This window comes from Impatiens glandulifera, chromosome 1 (assembly GCF_907164915.1).
Source record: "Impatiens glandulifera chromosome 1, dImpGla2.1, whole genome shotgun sequence".
NCBI lineage: Eukaryota > Viridiplantae > Streptophyta > Magnoliopsida > Ericales > Balsaminaceae > Impatiens > Impatiens glandulifera.
Window position 1 is genome coordinate 154,136,817 of NC_061862.1, and position 13,185 is coordinate 154,150,001.

At 31.9% G+C, this 13,185-nt stretch overlaps 1 protein-coding gene across 1 annotated transcript; it reads left to right on the forward strand.

The window, feature by feature from the left end:
- The first annotated feature begins 3,690 nt into the window (after positions 1 to 3,690).
- On the forward strand, positions 3,691 to 5,713 carry LOC124916502 (probable WRKY transcription factor 75). The gene is made up of 3 exons (XM_047457232.1): positions 3,691 to 4,044; positions 4,984 to 5,139; positions 5,214 to 5,713. Exons 1-3 carry the CDS (start codon positions 3,761 to 3,763, stop codon positions 5,476 to 5,478), a joined length of 705 nt encoding a protein of 234 aa, XP_047313188.1. The 5' UTR covers positions 3,691 to 3,760; the 3' UTR covers positions 5,479 to 5,713.
- The last annotated feature ends 7,472 nt before the right edge of the window (positions 5,714 to 13,185 follow it).

Below are 13,185 nucleotides of genomic sequence, written 5' to 3' on the forward strand. Positions count from 1 at the left end.
TCGAAAAATCATCCCCATAATGAATCTAGACTCTCACATAGAATAAATTCTCTTTTAAATGTTACACCCTGCTGAATAATTAGATATTTTGGTGAACTAATCAAACCAATAATTATTATAATTATATTTGATTATTGATGTTCAAAAACTATTCGACTCCGTTATAAATTTACTACACATTTTTTTTTATAGAGAAACCTTATTAAAAGAAATAAAATCTCGAATATGTGAACTTCCTTAATTTTTAAAGCATTTAACTTTGTACCGGCTAACTAATTAGATAATAAAAGGATGAGTTAATATATATATATATATATAATAATAATAATAATAATTTTATATAATCTAACATCTTTTGTCACTTATTCTTAAGACACTATTATTTATTTATTTATTATAAAATATAAATAAATAAATAAAACTCTCGACCTCACATGTGAAAATATTGAAAAAATAAAATTCATTTACATGTGTACCCATTTTTTTATATCATAAAAAATAAGTATTATATTATAATTTTTGTTAGAAGTATACTGAAAAATATAGTTTGTTCACATAAAAAAAGAATAAACAAAATTATTATCTAAGAGTGAATGATACAAACTTCACATAAATGCCCTATGTTCTGAAATAGTTAGATAGACAAATAAACCAGAAATTTATTATCGATCCTATCAAGTTAATTTACCGATTATATGAGTTCACTAGTAATTATTTATATGAGTATTTTTTTTATCACAAATGTTATTAATCTTTTATGACAATCAATATCATACCTTAAAATTAATAAATAAAAAATGGCTGAGTTCTCACTTTTATATTGCAATATTCGCAATTTAATAAATCAAGTGTTTTATAATTCAATAGGGTAACTAAATTGGTAAAATGTTTTATATATCTAACAAATTATATTTTTGTTTGTAAATGTGATGTCATAATAACCACCTTCGAAAATAAATTCAAATAAAAAAAAGTATTTTATAATTTATAAAAGATATTTCAAATAAATGGGATTTTTTGCATTATTGAATAATTTATTTATTTTTAATTATGAAAAATTAAAATGACAAACCACAACCATTACACTTCATTTTCATTTAAAATGTTTTCGATAAAAATAAGACTCATGACATTTTGATCTATTAAGTAACTTTGATGAGATATCGTTAAATAAAATTAAACAAACTTCAACCTAGATTTTACATACAAGTCTTTCATAACAAATAATTTGAAAATCTAGACATTAATTAAGAATTGAGTCTAACTAAAAAATATTACTTGTGGATTATTTTCAAGAAGTCTATTGTAATAGGAAATAAATAAAAAAATTATTAGAGCCTTGTTTGATCAACTAATTTGATGAACTAATTCTCAAACTAACTTAGTTTTCGTTCAACTTCCCAAACTAATATACTTTATTATTTAAACTCAGTTTTTTATTTATTTATTTATTTATATATTACATTTAAATTCATTATATATATATATATATATATATATATATATATATATATATTTTTTTTTAAATTATTATTTTTTATAAATTTGATTATTTATATTTTTAATATATATATATTTACATTTTAATTATTATTTATATAATATAATAAATATTTTTTTTAACATTCTAATAAATAATTGATAAATACTAATAAATTTAAAATATTTTAATGGTTAAAACAATTACAATCATTATTTCTCTAAATTATTGACGATTTTCCTCGTTGGCCATGTCTCATATGACCTAGCCTTGGTCACACCTCTCACAAATGATTGTTCTTCGTGAGTTATCCATTTCGGTTCGAATACGTTGACTTTGACCTCATAAAATTTTCTTTTTTCTCAAATTTTCATTGGGAACAAAATTAACATATTTCTCTCAATCATGTGCTATTGGAAACGTCCAATATGCTTCATTAGCTATGCGTGGAAAATTATACTGCCATATCTTATCAATTTTGTATGTTAGATTATGACATGTATAAATAATAATTTAAATATATCAAATTTATAAAAAAAAATATTTATATATATATATATATTATGAATTTAATGTAATAAATAAATTAAATAAATATAAAAACTGAGTTTGAACAATAAATTAAATTAGTTTGGGAATTAACGAACTTAATATGGGAAGTTGAAAGCTAAACTAGGTTAGTTTGAGAATTGGTTTTTGTTTGATAGTGGTTTTTTTAAAAATCAAGAGAGAGAAAAATTGAATGATGAATGATAATTTTGAGTAAGTAATGATTATTTTTGGTAAAAACACTTGATATATATAAATAAAATAAAAAATAATAATTTAAAATATATTATATTTTATTATTTTTGGTAATAAATTGAATGATGTGATTAATAGGAGGAGAGTAAAATTATGTTTAATTCATATTAAACTTTTAAAAAACTCGTATCGAACCGACTGAAAAGTGGATGCAGAATTACCGGGTATTAGGTCGAAGATATTATAAAAATGATATGAAAAATAAAATAATAAAATATTTTGCCGTAACTAAATTGGTTTAGACATGTCTAATTAATAAATAATTAAGCCGTGTCTCATCAAGCGTGATAGCCACACCTCTATTAATTAATTTTCATACTATTGGTAGGTACGTAACCAGACATATATAGATAGGACTCCATTTTAATTTAATGCCCCTAAACTACTACTTATTAATTCATCTTAATTATAAATCAAGACGTGGATATATTTTATACAGTCATTTCAATAAATTAAATTTAATATTTTAGGAGCTCAAGAATTCAGAATATAAAAATAAAATAAAATAAAGTACTATGTTTTTAATTTTGGCTAAGCCGACCAATGAATTTTGAGCTCGTTCAATGCACTAGAAACTTAGAACAAGTGTCACGTGCTTGTGTCTCTCTAGAGTATATATCATCCCTTCCAAAGATTAATAATTCTAAAATTATTTGTTTTTTTCATTATCTGACTTGGTTGAAATAATATATTTTTTTCAATCTATTTTATTTATTTATTAAAAATATCATACAATTTGTTTTTGTTTGATGGGGGAGGAACCTAACTAACATGACATCTCATGCAAAAAAATTATATATTTTTGTTGATTCTAACACTAATATTGGGATGATTGGAAACCCCATTTCATGTGTCAGTGTTCAAACTAGCTAGATGAATCGGGTGCATAGTTTGGGTGTCTTAATCGACTAAAACTAAATCGTTCCTACAATTTATTTTTTAAGGGATTGAGTGGTCATAGAAAGAGGATTGACCTTAGGTGATCGCCAAGTTTGGCTCGTCTTAGCCTCCTAGGGTTAGGACCGGCTCTGGAGTGAGGACAACATGTATAGAGTTACCCCATCCTTGGACACCCTATCCATAATAAATACTATTCATCAACATTTAACTAAATAAACTAAATTACTTTTCCTTCGCTTAACACTCCAAACTTCAGAATTGATTCTTCGATTTAATATTAGGGGGCGAATGAAAATTATTAATATATATTTATTTTTACCATTTTTAAGAATGAATAAAAAAATAATTAATAATGATAATTGATAAATTTTGTTTTTATTTTTTCAGCCAAATTACTTTATTTTTTCAATTTCCATCTATAATTATTTCTCATTAATAATTTTTATGAAATAAATATGTGATGACCGGCAATAGCCTGTCAAACTCTCTTATTCTATCTAGATCATCATCTACGTCCGTTCACAATTCAAAGAATCTTATGATCTATTTTCTTTCTCTTGTGTTTGAAATTAAATTATGAACAGTTCAAAGGGATTCTTGGAGCTTCTAGGGATGCGAGAATTATTCAACCATCACTTCAATTCAACAAACACCAAAGATGATGATCAAGAACAACAACAACCTCCGACCCTAATTAATAATAATACCGAATCTTTGCTACAAACAACATCAACAACACCGTCGCCGGAGATATCCAACCAGCAACCGGCAACTTCAAATTCATCCTCCATTTCATTCTTATCAACCCATCATCATCATGAACAAGATCATACCCATGAGCACAACAGTCCTAGGAAACAGTTAAGTATAGAGTCCACTTTACATTTTCAGTTTTTTCTTTCTATTTAACTTAGAGCTGGTTTGATGTTTTTTTAGATTTTTATCCTAAACTAATATTTTTCTCTTATCATTTCATTCATCTCATCACTCATTCTATATATCTAAATATCATTTATTTAATATATCATCTCTCATCTTTTCTCATCTCACAGGTTTAAAGTGTAAAAAGGTGATTAAACTTAAAAACTAGTTTTAAAAAAATTAAGTCATACAAAAATTTAAACCCAACAAAACCCAAAAAATCTAAGGATTTTTTTATTTATTTTCAAAACTCAATATATTTCACCTTTTCGTTTCATTTATCTATACAAATATATACCAAAATAGAACAATCATTAAAATTTTTAAAAAAAATTATTCAAAACCAAATAAAATAAAATAAAATACAAAAACCAAGATCAAACTCTGTTGGATTTATTTAAGAAAAACAAACATTTCATCTATTTTCTCGTAAACATCAATTAATTTATTCAACTAAATATTAAAATACTGTCTATTTCAAAAAAATATATTATATTTTAAAATAATTACATTAGCCATATTTTTATCCATCATTTTCACTATATAATCACTCTTTTTATATATTTAAATATTAAAATTATCTTTTATTAACTCTAAAAAATAAAGAAAAAAGTTAAAACATAAGAATATTTTGAAAATTTAACAAAAAATAATGATTTTTTTAAAGTATTTATCAAACAAGGTTTTTTTTAGGAAAAAACCAAAATATCATTTCCACAAGCAAACTATTTTCAAAGAAAAAAAATACTAATCTCTTCAAAATTATCTCTTATCAATATTTTTAAAATAAATTAAAGTTTATTTTAAAAAAATCCTACCAAACAATTTGTCATCTTTCCCCGAATTTTTTTTTAATAATATGTGTATTATATATATAGATGGAGGAAGTTGAAAGTGAAGATGAAAAATGGTATGAAAAAGGAGAAAGAAGCAAGAATTGCTTTCATAACAAAAACCCAAGTCGATCATCTAGAAGATGGTTACAGGTGGAGAAAGTACGGTCAAAAAGCTCTCAAGAACAGCCCTTTCCCAAGGTAATATATATATATAAAAAAAAATCATGCATTAACCAAATTTTATATAAAAAAAGAGTAATTTCATTTGTTAGGAGTTATTACCGTTGCTCAAGAGGAGACTGTAACGTAAAAAAGAGAGTGGAAAGATGTTTAAATGATCCAACAATGGTGATGACAACTTATGAAGGGAAACATAATCATCTCAGTCCATTAATAATGGCGCCTGTAGATTATAATGATCATGTTCTTGCGGATTTATCGCCGCCGGTTAGTCATTTTCCTTTTACTTCACAAGGTTCCGGAGGACTTCTTCAGGATATTGTTGCATTATCAAACAGCAACCCTGATCTGATCTGATCATGATCTGTTAATTCTATTATAGATTATTACCTAGTATTTTTTGTGTTCTTAGATGGTTAGATTTATATATATGGTTTGTTTGATTATGTATTACAATGTGACGGTTCGAGTTCGGGGTTGGTGAGTGGTATTTCTGTTGACCCGATCTTTTCTATTATTTATATTTTCGGAAATTTTATTTATATATAATCTCACCCTGATCGGGATGGGGATTCCCCATGGCGCAACAAATGTTCGTGTTATTTTTAAAATGGTATAAACAAATATTTTGTAAATTTACTTTTAATGATTGAACTTTGAAAATAAGATCTCCCAATGAAAAAAAAAATCAAATATTTATGTAAACCTATTTCTTAAATTAGAAATTAGTAATTGATATATTTTTATATGAAAGATGCTTCTAATCATTTCCTTTCTTTAGGCTACTAGAATAAAATTAATATTTTTTTATTTTTTTTAAATATTTAAAATTATTGATATATATAAATAAAAATTATAATTTAAAATATTAGTATATTTTAATTAATGAATTAGGAGTGAAATTAAATTTGATTGGTTTGAATTATTAAAATAGCAACAAACATACTTTATTTGTATTTCTTTTTGTAAGTTTATTTAGCCACCTTCATTTTGGGGGCAAAAGCTTCGTAATATAAATAGTACAAAGAATTACTGTTGGGAAATTTGACAAATCATTCTAATAATGACATCATTTTTTGAAATAATCTAATCCGGATAAAATTTATAAAAATAACTATTTCGGACAAAAATACCACGTGACGCTTAATGTTCGTGACGCGAATAAATGACCTAATAATATTTATAAAAATAACCTTGTGCGTCACGATTATGCCGAAAAGGTCACTTTTGCAAAATTTGGTCATTTTCAAAAAAAATATTATTATTAGGGTCAAATTTCCCTCAATTAAGATCTTCTGCTACCGATTGCTGTGTTCCCCTGTGGCGGACCAATCAGATTGCAGCATTATTATTTTAATAATAAATAAATCTGGGGAGGAGACGGAGGGAGGGAGAATCCAGAATCCGGGTTTCGGCCCGGGTTCACATAAGACGCCGTTAACGGCAGCGCCTGTTAACGCCCGGAAATGAATATAATAATCATATAGCACCCAGATAACATATCTTCGCTCAGAGCAACGTGTTAGAGGGAAGGTTGACATGCGGTGGGAGCGAAGATTTATACGCCCGTTGCCCTGACCCTCATGTAAACCCCCCATACCCACCCATGAGAAGACCGTCTGCCGTTCATGAAAATACACTTACCCGTCTATGTAAAGACCAAAATGACATGTATTTTATATTTCCGTTTATTAATTATTAATTTAATTTATTAAAAAACACATGCAGCGATATAATATTCGCTTCAATTAATTCATTCATTTTTTCCTCGGAATTTTATTTCATTTTTTATTTCATTTTTTTGGCTTGAAGACCCTCAGGGGCGAAGATATATTTGCTTCAATTAATTTTAATAATTATATTTCCGTTTATTAAATATTAATTCAATTAATTCATATTTTTTTTAATTAATTTTAATTAATTTTGTTATTTAATTTTTTTTGCCTCGAGACCCTCTGGAGCGAAGATATATTTGCTTCAATTAATTTTAATAAAAGCATCATGTAAACCCCCTAACCCACCCATGCGAAGACCGTCTGCCTGCCATGGAAAGACACTTACCCGTGCATGTGAAGACCAAAATGACATGGATTTTATATTTCCGTTTATTAAATATTAATTTAATTTATTAAAAATCACATGCAGCAACCGAACAAATCTTCGCCTCAATTACTTGGCTATTTTATTTTTATTAATTTTATATTTCCGTTTATTAATAAATGTTAATTCAATTAATTTAAAATGACATGCAGTAAACGACCAAATATTCGCTTTAATTTTGTTTTTCGAGGAGACGATTGAAAGCGAAGATTTCTTCTTTTCAATTATTTTTAGTCTGACGTTCATGTAAAACGCCCTCCCCTCCCATGAGAAGCCAACTTGCCTGTCATGTAAATTCACTTACCCGTGCATTTACATCCCGCGAATAAATCTTCGCTTCGAATATCAGGTTTTTTTTGAAATTTATTTTTTTCATTTTTTTAAGAAGTTACGATGTCGAACGAATATTTATTCGCTTCCATTACTAGTTGATATAATTTCCATTTCCCGCTACAATCCCACTGGATTTTCATAAGCAACTGTTCATATTCTTCTCTCTCTATCTCCCGGCGATAATCCAAACACTGAACGTCGAAACCCTAGATATTTCGTTTATACTACAAGGATTTCTTCTGAAGATGTCAGGGAACCAAGGCAACAACATGGAAGTGGATCCCATCGACTCCCGAGAGGTCGTCTTGCAAGTTTGTAGGAGCATAAACGAAAACGAAACTGCACCCACTCCTACATCCAACGTCAATCCCAGCAATAAACCAGAGAGGTATGTTAATCTTATTGTGTTTATACTAATTTTACACATGTTTATTCAATTTATTTCTTTTTTTTTTGGAAAACAGCTTAGTGCCATTTCATTAAAAAAACCCAAAAGAGGGAAAAAAATACAAAAGTTTAAGATCAGATCTAGACAATTTCTAGATTTGACAATGAAACAATAATTGAATTACAGACAATAACAATAATCAATTAGCGCCTACAGCGTTTTTACTTTTATTCTACTTGTGACCTTCTCAAACGAAATATCCCATATATGGCAGAGCTTTCTATTCTCCTCATTCCTTTCGATTCCTCTCCAGGATTGAATGAGTGCATTTCCATCTGAAGTTATATCTCTCCAAATATCTTCAGCGGTTCTACTTCTTCCACTGTGAGTTCTTGAATTTCTTTCTTTCCAGATATTGTAGATTACTGCTCCAAAGTAGCATTTCAACATACTTACATAGAAGGATCTTCCTTTTGCTTTATTCTTCATCCACTCTTGGATTTCTTCCCATATTCTTGGAAAGTTGATGATGTTCATGTTTGCAGCATACATCCTCCAGATTTGTATTACAAAAGAGCATTCCCCAAATAAATGGTTTATGCTTTCCTCAACTCCCGAACATAGGACACAGTTGATATCGGGAATGTTTATATATTTTCGAATTCTGTCTTTTGTTGTCAACCTTTTCCTGTATACCAGCCAGAGAATAAATTGGTGACGAGGAATAATCTTTGGAGACCATACCACATTATGCCAATCTACCTCCTGTCCTCTTGTTCTAACAATTTCCCATGCCTTTCCTGTAATAAACTTCTCATTGCTTTCTGTTTTCCAGCTTATTTCATCATTATTTTCATTGAGTTGCTTCTGCCTCATTAGGTTTAGGATTCTATCACCTTCTGGAATACGCCTCAAAAGTGAATCACATCTACCTTCATATACGTCTCTAAATGAGTACTTGATGTATTCTCTTCTAACTATGTTTCCTTGCATTTCTTCTTTGAATATAATGGGAATATTATCCAGCCAAGGATCATGCCAGAATAGAACCCCTCTTCCATTTCCAATTGTGGTTTTCACCATTTGAAAGGCATCTTTTCTTGTTTTTAGGATTTTCTTCAATGACCATGCCATTCTTTCATTGATGCTTAGTGTCCAGATACTCTGCTCTTCTTTCATAAATCTTGTATGCACCCATTTGACCCATAGGGAGTCCGCTTTTTGCTCCAACTCCCATAAGCTCTTGATGGTGAGGGCTTTGTTTCATTCAACACAACTTTTTATTCCTAGTCCTCCTTCTTCTATGGGAGTGCAAACATCCTCCCATTTGACTTTTTTTCCTCCTCTGCCTTGTATTCCCCATATGTAGTCTCTCATGATTCTATCGAGTTCAGCCATTACTTTCTTTGGGATGACTATCTGTTGTGCCCAGTAGCCAATAATTCCAAAAATGACTCTTTTAACGAGCTCGATTCTACCTGCATAAGACAGTTTTTTCGTAGCCCAACCCAAAACAGAATTTCTAACCTTTTCTACCAGTTGTCTAAAGTGATTGTATCGGAGTTGTTTTGATGACAGGGGTACTCCAAGGTATTTCACTGGTAGTTCACCTTCCTTGATTCCCATAATATTGAAAATGTTTTCTTTCCTTTCTTCATTAACCCCTCCATAGAAAGCCTGACTTTTTTCCTCATTGATGTATAGACCTGTAATACTCGAAAAGATTGTTAGAGCTTCTTTGATTATTCAATTTATTTCGTTGAATACTGATTTATGCTATCCCACCAAAAATAATGACTTCGAGGTTTAATAACTTTACATATGAAAGGAAGAGGAAGAGAAATCCGAAGACGAATACTAAGTCGTCATCGACTGCTGAATCAGTTTCCACAGTTGCTGTCGAAGCTACTGATGTTGCTGCAGGTACTACCCATTTTGATGAGATTTTACCACCACCTTTTCCCCCTAAAAAAAACCCAATGTTATTCCTACCTCCACTCCAACAGTCGATGAAGAGTTACCCAAACCACCCCCAGAAACCACTAATATTTCTCCGTGTACTACCCCCTTCGATGAAGAGTTACCACCATCTCCCCCAAAAACCAAAACCATCAAGAAACGTAAACTGACATTTCTAACAAGATCATCACCTCATGGCCTCGCTCAACTGATTCCTAAATTGAGCGTAGAACAGAGGGAAGCCGTGAAGGAAATCGGGTTTGGTTCTCTTCTTACAATGGGCGTCTCCAAGTGCCTGGCTCATTTTTCCAGACACGTAATCCAATGTTTTGACCCGGATAAGAGTTCTCTGGTATTGTCCAACGGTGATGAGATCCTTATCGATGAAGATCTCGTACAGCTCGTGATGAACCTCCCTAGAGGGGCAATGAACGTAGTCGAGTCCGTTGGGGGGGACAAGACTAAGGACCTTGATTATTTTAATTTCTTGAGGGATTGGAAGACCAGATGGACCGGGGAAGACTCAAAAGCTCCCGAAACACTTTCGATGATCCCCAAGATATTAAGTAACACAAGTGCAGACAACGATTTCAAAATCGACTTCGTTGTCTTTGTTGTCTCAAGTTTTTTATGTCCAGTTCAAAATTCACGAGCCAGGTAAACATGTATTCAAACCTATTATATATCTAATTGTATTTGTGAATACTGACACATGTATTTTTTTCATTTCAGGTTCAAAATTCTCAAATCCTTAATGGAGGTTGATAACATAAAGGAACTGAACTGGTGCCACTTCACACTACAACGATTGGTTGACAGTGTCAGAAGTTGGAAAGAAAAAGCAAGTAAAGATAAAAATCCATATTTCGATGGACCTATAACCCTTTTATCGGTAAGTATTCTTGCCTCTCTTATATATGATTTATAGATATGTAATATTTTCTAACAAGTTTCCCATTCCTTTACTCCAGATTTGCTACCTAGATGGTGTTTTTGTGGAAGGTGAACGTATCCCCTACGAAAGAAAATTTCCAATAATCTCTTGTTGGGATGACGTCACCGTGTTAGAGTTTACCAATTTAGAAGTTCGTGCCGGTGGTTTTGGGCTGGGCAGGGCAAGGGCGCGCCTTGCAGTTAAACAACCCGAGAATCCAGTTGACTCGGTTGAAGTAAAAGAAGACGATAATGAGGTATGTGGAAACAAGAAATTGACTCCCATTGTTCTTTATTATCCTGTTTTCAAGATTAATGAAATCTGTTTTTCATAATATACAGATGTTGACATCCAAAATCCTGCAAACTTTTAAAGATACAGCCCAACAACTTAATTACCTATCAGGAGAGTTGGAGAAACGCAACATCGATCCGAAGCCCTTTTTTGAGGCCGGTTTCCTAAACCTCAGAGAGTCTGAGGGGTTCATGAAACACTTGAAGTTGGTGAACGATGGTGAGGTGCGTGTAGGTGTGGAAGATCCTCCAAGTGAGGCACTTGGGGACACTTTACAGTGTGCGGGCTTTAAAATCAATAGTCCACAGGTTGAATACCCCTGTGAGAATGTAGTGGAGGACAATGCAGACAATCCACCAGCAAGGGTTGAACTGAATGATTTTGAGGATGCAGTGATGGCAAATCAAGAAAATCCAGCAGATCACGTTGAACCTAATGATCTCGATGATGCCGTTCTGCACAATGAAGCTCCGTCACCCCCTGTGCAACCGAAAGATGTTGAGGATGTAGGTCAGGACATTGAAGATGAATCACTACTTCTTGAACAGGAAGATGTAGAGGCTGCATTTCAGCACATTCAAGCCAAGTCACCCCCTCCTCAACAGGACGAACCTGAGGATGCAGTTCTGCCAAACAAAGATGACTCACCCAGTGTTGAACCAACTGATCATGAGGGTGAAAGAAAGGAACCGGATGAGGCACACAAAGTGCAGACACCCACTGTTGAAGACGATGATCAGGGTGAAGGGAAGGAACATGTTGAGGAACCCAAATCTCAGCATGTTGAACCAAATGATCAGGGTGCAGGGAAGGAAAATGTTGCGGAACCCCAAGCTCAGTCTGTTGCACCAAGTGATCAGGGTGAAGGCAAGGAACAGGCTGAGTCTTCTAAGGCCGTTGAATCTTCTGAAGATGAAGATGAAGGCGATTGGGGGGGGGGGGCGCATCAACATTAGAGAATATCCCAAGAGGAAGATCTCAAAAATTCCCGTGCACCTTCGATCCCCTTACATGCAACAGGTTGCGGATATGTTGGACCACAAAATAACCAACAAGGAACAGAGATTCGCCGATTTTGTGTTTGATGAAGACCTGCCTCCATCGTAAGTTACTTCGCATGCTTTTAGAAATTTGAAATATGAAATTAGTTAGTTATGGTCTTCTAACTGAATCTATTTTGCAGTGACGTTCTGTACGAAGGTGCACCGGGTAATATCACCCGTCAGCTATTTCGTACAATGAAAATGGGTGAAGAAATTGCAAGCGAAGTGTTGGACGCTTGGTCCATAATTGTGCACTCCAAATGCCGTAGGTTGCCAAGGCATGAACCACGAATAATTTGTTTTTCATCAATTTCACATGTAAGTGCTTCTCTTGTTTTGTTCTACGTATCCTTCAATGTTCATGACTTTAAGTCTCCACCCTTATTTTGCAGGTTAGTCTGCAGCATGATATTCTCTTATTTTGCCAAGCCCTTGAAGAAGACATGAGAAACTACCATGTCACAAAAGAAGACCTCATCTTCGCTGACCTGGTATGTACATATCCCTCAATTCCAAGTAACTAGAATGCCATAAAATAATAAATGTTTATGTTATTTTTGCAGATACTCCTACCTGTCGTCATTTACCAACATTTCTTTCTTGTGTGTGTGAATATCAAAAACTCCAACATCACTGTACTAGACAACTCCGGTCGTCCGCCTCGAATGAAAATTTTCGAGAAGTATGTACAGTTGAGTAGACAACTAGAAGGTTTTTCGACTTTCTTGGAAATGCAAGGCATACAAAGAATGGCGGAAAAGGTTAAGAAATACAGGATCTTTGCCCCAAAGCTGCCTTGGCAAGACCAAACCAACAAAAAGACTGTGGGGTATATTTAATGAGACATATGGAAACATATAGAGGAGTGACGAAGGGTTGGTCTATTGACATCAACGATAATAATGTAAGTGTTATACCATATGTTATTCTCTGACATTTAACAATTTGAAATGTTCTTATACTTTCTCTTTTTCTTTTGAAGGCCGAAGAAGCTTTGAGTACATTGAGAATAA

Excerpts from the sequence above, each read along its gene's own strand:
- LOC124916502 (XM_047457232.1), top strand. The coding sequence starts at position 3,761 with ATGAACAGTTCAAAGGGATTCTTGGAGCTTCTAGGGATGCGAGAATTA. Across the intron at positions 4,045-4,983 it reads CACAACAGTCCTAGGAAACA|ATGGAGGAAGTTGAAAGTGA; the intron begins GTTAAGTATAGA and ends TTATATATATAG. Across the intron at positions 5,140-5,213 it reads AAGAACAGCCCTTTCCCAAG|GAGTTATTACCGTTGCTCAA; the intron begins GTAATATATATA and ends TTCATTTGTTAG.